The sequence below is a fragment of the Belonocnema kinseyi genome, chromosome 3 (assembly GCF_010883055.1).
Source record: "Belonocnema kinseyi isolate 2016_QV_RU_SX_M_011 chromosome 3, B_treatae_v1, whole genome shotgun sequence".
NCBI classification, from domain to species: Eukaryota; Metazoa; Arthropoda; class Insecta; order Hymenoptera; family Cynipidae; genus Belonocnema; species Belonocnema kinseyi.
In genome coordinates this window covers 5,876,716-5,885,387 of record NC_046659.1, presented here as the reverse complement: position 1 = coordinate 5,885,387, position 8,672 = coordinate 5,876,716, and the positions used below count along the sequence as shown (strand labels likewise).

Here is an 8,672-nt window from a genome sequence, read left to right as displayed (position 1 = left end):
TCCGCAACCCGAGGACGCGTTCGGTGGCTTTGTCATAGGCCCTTCGGTTTGATTCTAGAGGAATCAAAACCGAACCGAATGGTGGAGATGCCGGGGATCGAATATATATATATATATATTCCCATTATGTTTCGTATTTTATGCTTCCGTATGTAGAACCCTTTTAACGTGCCACTAGCAACTTTGGCTAACCTAAAAATTGTGAATATTATCGAATTCTCTTATTTATATTTTTGTTGTTATTGATTTTAATCCTCGAGAATATTTAACGTCGATGCCTTTTTTTCTTTAAATTAAGTCATGTTTTGTACCCTACCGCTGCCATTTTATATTGTGGAAACTATTTTATTTTCATACTTTTGTTATTATAACTATGCTGGAATTATAATTATGTTCTTCTTGTGTCGTCTTATTGTATCCATGTTTAACTCTCTTGTTATTTTCTTTGATTGACCTTTATAAAATTTTGAATAAACCACCTCTAATTATTTTACACAAAATATTAGCTTTGTAATCATGTAACCCTCCCCTCTAACATTTTCAGGTTTAGGCTGAGCTAGTAATTTTGTTCACCCTAAGGTTATCTTTCACTATTTTTGTTTTACCTTTTTCTTAGTTAGAAATCTTTTGCCTTTTGTTATTTTGTTTTGTTGTTGTTATTGTTACTGTAGAGATTTTCTTATATACTTTCCTTTATCTTTTTGATTATCTTATATTTTAACTTAAGGTTCACCCTTTTAATCGAAGTCAGTGAGCCCCCCCACCTTTTTATCGTTTAGCCTGAAACGCTTAGCGTTCAGTGAGGTTTGCCCTTTCCGTTTGGAATATAGATTCCGTTTTCCTTTATCGTTTCTCACTCACTTTGGTTGAATTGGTTGTCCTTGTTTCAAGCAAGGACTGGCGCCCAATAATCCCATTTTCTTTTTTTTATCTAATCGTTAGTTCAGAAACTATCGGAAGAATCATCTCTCATATAGTTTGAATTCTCTACTTAGGGTGCCACGTGCGCTACTAAGAGAACTTAAAATTTAATATTCTTTTTATTTTAAAAAGTAGCGTTACACACTCCTTTTGGATGTCAAATACGTGGTTTGTTGAGTCGTGACACAATACACGTTTTAGGCCCACTGCTAATGAGTATTGTACCAATAGATTAAACGTGGATCATAGTATCACCACCTACTCAAACTCGGAAATAATCATCAGTGGTAGATCTAGCCCCCCCCCCCCCCCCAAGCTTCAGCACTGGTGAATTGTTTAATTTTAATTCTTCAAATATGTTGCAAAGAAGTACTTCATGCGAATTGTTTTATTGTTGAGGGCTCAATTTTTTTTACTATTATTTCAAACTATTCACTGAATACTATTCCAAACAACATTATTTCTCGTGTTGCCGCCAAGCGAGAAATCTCGAGGAACGAAACGAGACGGTATGAGATATACTTGCTTGTCTCGGTATTTCTCGTCTCGTTTTGCCTTGTCTCATTCTTTCTCATCTCGTAGTGTCTTTCCTCGTTTCTCACCTCAATTTTTTCGAGAAATGCGACAGATGTGCGCTAGCAGAGAGAACAGCTCGCGGAAGCATTCGGAGCATTCTTTTGCCACTCTGACGCGCTAATGCCAAGTAGCGTTATTAAATGTATACTTAAAGTCAAAATATAATTATATATTATATTTTTTTGGCCCTTACTGATTAATTTGATATCAAAAACGACTATGGTTTGACTTTTTCAAAGGTTTAAAATCACTCTATTATTATGCTATGTTTTCAATATATTCTGCCAATTATAACAGAATATATGAAACAGAAAGTGGAAAAGATATGCATATTTTTAAGTCCTTTGGAGTTTAACGATTTTAACAATAATTTAATCTTTTACATTTTAAATTAGAATTTAAAAATTATGCGGCTTCTAATTTGAATGTATAATAAGACCTAAGTAACAAATAAGTCAGTAATAATACTCATATAAACTCATATGATGATAACACAATGGGTTTAATAATTCACCCCTACGAAATTTATGTATGTATATTTGTATATTCATGTATGAAGATAAAATATTTTATAAATCGGAAATGCCTTAATTCAGGACTAAAGACCCTTCGTTATAGATTATTTTGTTCCCGAGACGTTAAACAAGAGCTTTTTTTTAATATACCAGTCGATTTTTTGAATGATATATTTTCGGATTTTTTAAATTTTAATATATTTTATATAAAACATGATATTTTTTTATTTGTAAAAACGTTTGGAAAATTGTAGCAAAATTGAATTCTTTCTCAAAATTTTAGAGATATTTACAAAACCCTATCAATTCTTTGAAATATTTACGATATTTTTTATAAATCTGTATAATAATTTAAAAACATAAGAAGATTTTTACTCTATGTGCAATCCTTCAAATATAATCAAACCTTTGTGAATGTCCTGAAATCTTTCAAAGCGTGTAAAGTCTATGATAGCTCTTGAAATTTATGTAAAATCTTTTTTAATCTTTTAAAATTGTAGCGAAATTGAATTTTTTGTGAAACTCTTAAAGATATTTACAAAACCACGATCAATTCTTTGAAATACTTGTGAAATCTTTTAGAAATTTGTTGTAATCATTTAAAAACATGAAAATATTTTAAATCTTTGTGCAATCCTTTAAATAGATTAAAATCTTTGTGAATTTCTTGGAATCTTTTAAAGTGTGTAAAGTCTATGTTAGATCTGCAAATCTGTTACATTCCTCGGAAAGACCGAGGCGAGACCGAGTAAGGACGAGACGGGACGAGGAAGAAATTAACGAGACAAACCGAGGAATGGGCTCAGGAAAACGAGACGTAACCGAGGAATGGACGAGATGAAAGCGAGCCAGGCTCAGTATTTCTCGTCTCGGACGGCATCACTAATTATTTGTAGATTTTACGTAAAAATTACCCCCCCCCCCCTCAAGAATTTTTTCTGGATCCGTCACCGTAATCATCCTAGACCTTGACTGAGAAAAACGCGAATACTTACTACACTAAAATCAGCCAGAATAGACTTTTTCATATGGAAGTACACAAAAACAGTATGGTTTAGATATGGTAAAACTTTTTTCCGAATTATTTCGAAAAAGTTTGGTGCAGTCAAAAATGATACAGATGAAAAAGAAGTTTTGAAAGAACTTAAGAAAAACCTATCATCTTGCTATTTTATGGATGTCATATACTTTTCGAACAAACTATAATTCACTATATGGGTCGAGGATTTTTAAAGCACTTTTTGTTCAAAAAATAAATGAGAGATGAATGTTCCTTACCTGGGTATCAAAAATGAACAGTTTTGTAAAGTAGAAGATGATGCGCAGAATGAAACTCCATTGTTTCCCGCGGTAACGTTATTATTACTCACAGTATTGTTGGCTAAAACAGTGCCCATTGTTGTCGGATGACTGGTACTACTTCCACCTCCACTATTAACGGAACCGATTACTTGTGTTTGTCTCCTAGGCAAGCGTTCCAATTGCTGCCTTGCAGCCTAAAAGTAATGCGTTACAATACAGTACTTATTTCGGTACTACCGTGTTATAAAAAAAATGTAATGTACCGAAATATAGTATGTGGATATCCACTTCTTATCATTTAAAGTTGAATAATTTCCAATAGTTTACTCGATTAATTCGGAGTTAAAAATTGTTATCTAAAATGTGCCCCTATATAAATAAAACACTTAAGGTCGAGATTCTAAAAACGCATTTTCGCGCTTGCCTGAGGCTGATATAAAAAAACGTAATATCGCGAAAAATAAAAATCGAACATGTGGGCCCTTTACATCCAGACAAGTACAAGTAGGCTGAAAACTATATAAACTCTGTATGCAATCTGCTCAGGATTTTATTACTTTTTACAGAACATATTCAAAAAAGTTATAATTAAAATATTTTCTTAAATTTTCGTATGATTTAAGTGAAAAAAAAAGTAAAAAAACATGATAATGACTATATTCAAGTATTAAAATTTAAAGAAAAACGGGTCATAACCGACTTAGACGAGATAAATAGGAATTAACATGTTACTTCTATTTTATCCTCAAAAAGTACGTACGCGAACTTGCTGACGCTCAAGTTGTAACTGCATTTGCAATTGTTGCAATTGTGACGGAGCTGATGAACTTTGACCACTACCAGTTCTGCGTACTCCTGACAATTGTGATAATAATTCAGCGATGGGATCAATACTTTCTCGATTACTTGGACTAAGCCCTCCAGACGAGCTAAAGTGCATATTAGACCTGTAAATAAAATAGCTTTATGAAGAATTTTACAGTCAAATAATAAAATTCAAAATTGCGTGATCAAATTTAGCAGCTACGTAAATTTCTAAAATTTGATAAACAAACATTCAGGATAAAAAAAATCAAAACTCTTTCTAAGACGATTTATGGCGTCAGTGAATTAAAATTCGAACATTTAAATACGAGGAACTTCAAAATCAGTTAAATTTTTATGTTTTCCTTGGTTATATCAGCACTTGTTAATGCCTTACGAGTCGTGGGTCACAAAAGAAATAATTGTTTATTTTTATCGATAAATTATTTTATTATGAGTATGGGGCGAATAAAAATTAAAGGAGTTTCCATAAATTACATTCAAATATACTGCCTACAAAAGTAAATCAAAATCTGTCAAAATATCGCTTCATCCAAAGCATGTAAGAAGGTCACGACATAAACGGCATAATGTTTTACTTTAATTACAAATACCGATAAGACGTTATCCATCTGGTATATGGCTTCAAATAAAAAATATTTTTTACCTGCGTGTACGCGGTCCACCTACACCTCTTGAAGGATGAGGAATCCGCCGCACATTGTGTCTAGTAGAAGCAGATTCATCCAAAAAAGACATCAAATCTCTGGGTCCGCTACGATGTTCCAATGTTAGGTGGCCAGCGAAATCCTCAGTTACATGATTCGGGTCTCCACCAGGTAAAGATGCGCAAACAGGACATACCTGATATAAAAAAAAGAAAAACTTTAGATAATATAGAAACTCACTATCTATATTTATAAAAGGTGGTCGATCTGCAGGAAGGATAGGAGAATCTACATTCCTTGTTGCCTAACCGACACAGACGAAAGTCTAATGTTACAATTTATCCTCCCTTTAAAATGGCCCTCACCCTCTTTTAAACGGAAACATTTAACTGCCATATTATCACACGCTTACCACTTCAAAAGATGTATCAGGATGATCAGCAGTGACGTGCTCTTGAAGTGTGGCTTCAGTAAAACCCATTTTTGCGCAGTAAGGGCAAGTTAATGATTGAGGTTGTTCTACACTCACTCCTTCTCCCCCATAATATAGTTCTGTGAAAATGTATTCATACAAAAAAACACTATTATTTTTACCGCAGCAAACATTTTTTTGATCTCCGACAGTTTGAAAATAAGATCTCATCTTTACCAAAATCAGTTCTTGTGAGTATGCACTGCATTGGGTGATCTGTAAGATGACGAGTAGTACTAGCCCCTCCCTCGTAACAACTTGCACACAGATCGTAATCGTAACACACCAGGCACTTATATCTGCGACCTCGAAAATTTCCTTTCAGACAAGAGTCACAACTTACTCCTGTAACATAAAAACCTTTTTGAGATAACATTACATATAAACACGAATAAAACTTCTCTAGATGCCAGGGATGTCCACGGAAAGAGCAACGCGCGAGCATTTGTCACTCGGCATTCGTAATTACATTTAAGTAACGCTTCAAGGTCCGTGAATACGAATCCAGTGTCAACATTTTTTAAAACAAAATGGTGGATCCAACTTGGCGGACGAACCTGGTAAATAAATTTTTCACTCTTTTTAAAATTGGTCTAAAGGGGTTTTCGAGGTAGTTGATTACGAATCCGGTGTCAAAATTTTTGTATACAAAGCGATGGAACCATATACGAATTTATTATAAGAGCATTTTTCCATATTAAATTATTACGATTAGAGACGTATTAATTTATTTTATATTTATTATAAAAATAAAAAAAATCAGTATACAATTTTTTTTATGAGACTTAACCTTGGAGGTCCAGTGTTTTTAAACTTCAAAGGTCTTTAATTTTTGTGAGTCTACTCGCCTCTCACACAAGCTCCATAAATCCTTATGGGTATAAATATCAATTTTTCCTCATCAATCAATACAGCATCATCCAACAATTGTAATGTTTCAGAAAGTCCAGTTATATCTTCAAAATCATTCATAATACTTTCTGATGAATTCTCAGAAATATTTCCATCATAAACTTCGTCCACTTTAGGAATAGCAAGAAGTTTTTCGACTTCTTCGGGATTTTGAACTTGTTTTCTTTTACCACATATTCGAATGCGTGACTCCAAATTCATAGTCGATATTACTGGGTCCGAAGTATCTAATAATCCATCAAACATATCTTCCCTAGTAGCAGCTCGGCTATGCTTTCTGCTATGATTAAAGCTCTAATTTTTGTCACGTTTGTTACTAACTTCCGATGCTTTTTCACCCAGCATTCCAAACGGCAATATACTGTACTTCATTATTTCGGCACCATGGATGAGTATTTTATGAACCGAAGATGGCTGGAGTTCTGGAGTTACGGAGAAAGTCATTATTCAATCTAAGACAGTCAGCTAAAAAATCCGGTTCTTTAAATGTTCTTCGAGCGGTATTACGGTCATTAGTAGTACCACTACCATAAGCTTTGGGCAAATCCACTTTAAGTCCCCATTTCGTCTAAAGTTTGGACTGAATCAGACTTTTCTGCTTTCTTAAATATTTCCTTATCTTGCGCGCTTCTCATTTGCCATTTTTTAACAGGTAGTCTGTATGAAATATGAAGGCAGCAGTCAAAAAATCGTATCCCAGCGTGTAAAGGAGATATTCCGAATTGAAACGACTCAGGATTAGGTATAAAGAGTCATTTTTCCTTGTTTGAGAGGTCATTAAACAGCGATGTCTTTGGGTGAAGTATGAGACAGGTTTGCGTTGATATAGTCCCAGTTACGAAATGCAACACTGTCATATGCATTAAAAAGTGTATAGTTTTTCTGATTCTTTAGCGAACTGAATCTCTATAGGGCGAAAAAATCGTGGTGACTGTGAGTTTCTATTATTCCAAAGTATAATATTATTAGTAGTTACTAATCTTAAGGGTATTAAAATAGTTGCAAGTATAGTTTCATTATTAATTACTGCAGATTTATCTTCAAACGATTGTTTATAAGATGAGTGGCTTGAACTACCATCAAAACCCCAGGAACAGATTGAAATTGCTTCTGCTTTTGTGTTACTTGAATTCACGATACCCTAGATAATTACATATTTTTGTTATCCTTATATCTTTTTTACGGTATGATTAAGCAAATATTGAAATAAGACTTTAGTTGTTGTTTCTGCAACTACTATGTCATCTTTTGGAGGTCTACATGAAGCTTTTGTATTTCTAACGTGTGCATATGGAGGAAAAATATCAGCTCCTCGGGAGTCAACTTCAGCTCTCATAGCTATTTCCGTAGATTTACTCAGTTTTTGCTCTAATAAAAAAGCTAAACCTCGGTCTGGAGTAACCTTCACAATTAAAGGCTTTTGTTCATGCATTATTTGTCTCACTTTTGCTTGTCCTGTTAGATCTTTGAGCATTTCTTTCAATATTGCACTCAAATCTTTTTCCTTTGATGACTTGGATGCATGATAACAAGCCATCAATAACCTTTTAAAGTCGTTCTCATTTTCTAGCACTGATTGTAGTAATATCACATATTTGTGATCGCTCAGACATTTGGTCAAATGAAAGTGACGGACGACCAAAACTTGATGTACTTCGCAAGTTCATTTCTTCGTTTTCTATCTCCATATCTAAGTCAGGAGAGATTAACAATCTCCCACTTTGTAAACTTCGCCATTCTTTTACTTTAATATCAATAAAAAATAATAGTGAACAAATTAGAAAAATGAAAAAAATGAAAATCAGAATCAAAACTAATATACAAGGCACACAGAAAATATTGTCTGGAATGAGTTTTTAAATAAAGGAACGTTAATATTAGTAAATATTCATGCAGAGTGATGAGTGGATTCTGTCTATACAATAGACAATCTGTAAGCGATGCGACATTGCAACACGTATTTCACAACAGCAGTAGTACACCTATGTGCAACTTTACTGGACGCGGCGCCTAGCAAACAAGTGAAGAGCGAGTCCGCGCGCTTAGACTTATAACCCCCCGAATATAGCAGTTTATCAGTTTCGGTAAAAAAGCGCATATATGCATTGTAGGTCAAGACGTGCGCAACAGAATACTACCTCGAATTTATGTTTCAGAGGCTGTATGTCGTAGTACGTGTGTTTGGCATCGAGGATGTTTCAAATTATTTGGTATATTTTTTTAAAAAGGGTAAATTTTGGCAATAAAATTTCAAATGTACATTTCAAATGTTTCTTGCACTACAAGATATTTAAGAAATTTAAATTTAAAAAAATACATGTAACTTTTAAAACCAAATGTTTATTTTCCGGTCAATATTTCATAGTTTGACATACACTAGTATTATATAGTGTGATTGTGTATCATACTAATCATATTGTATCATGGTGTATCGCATTGCATCGTATTACATCATATGCAGTGGTGTGTTCGAGGCCTGGCGGTGCCACGCCACTTATTTGT

At 33.8% G+C, this 8,672-nt stretch overlaps 1 protein-coding gene across 3 annotated transcripts in view; it reads right to left on the bottom strand.

The window, feature by feature from the left end:
- Window positions 1-8,672, bottom strand: part of LOC117168709 (E3 ubiquitin-protein ligase KCMF1-like) — a 185,766-nt gene that overhangs the window by 86,787 nt on the left and 90,307 nt on the right. For all 3 annotated transcript variants that reach the window (XM_033354413.1, XM_033354411.1, XM_033354414.1), the window contains 5 exons: window positions 5,436-5,603; window positions 5,199-5,338; window positions 4,786-4,982; window positions 4,075-4,261; window positions 3,291-3,508 (listed from right to left, as the gene is read on the bottom strand). In XM_033354413.1, the coding sequence (XP_033210304.1) occupies window positions 3,291-3,508; window positions 4,075-4,261; window positions 4,786-4,982; window positions 5,199-5,338; window positions 5,436-5,603 (910 nt within the window). The remainder of the gene's footprint in view (window positions 1-3,290; window positions 3,509-4,074; window positions 4,262-4,785; window positions 4,983-5,198; window positions 5,339-5,435; window positions 5,604-8,672) is intronic.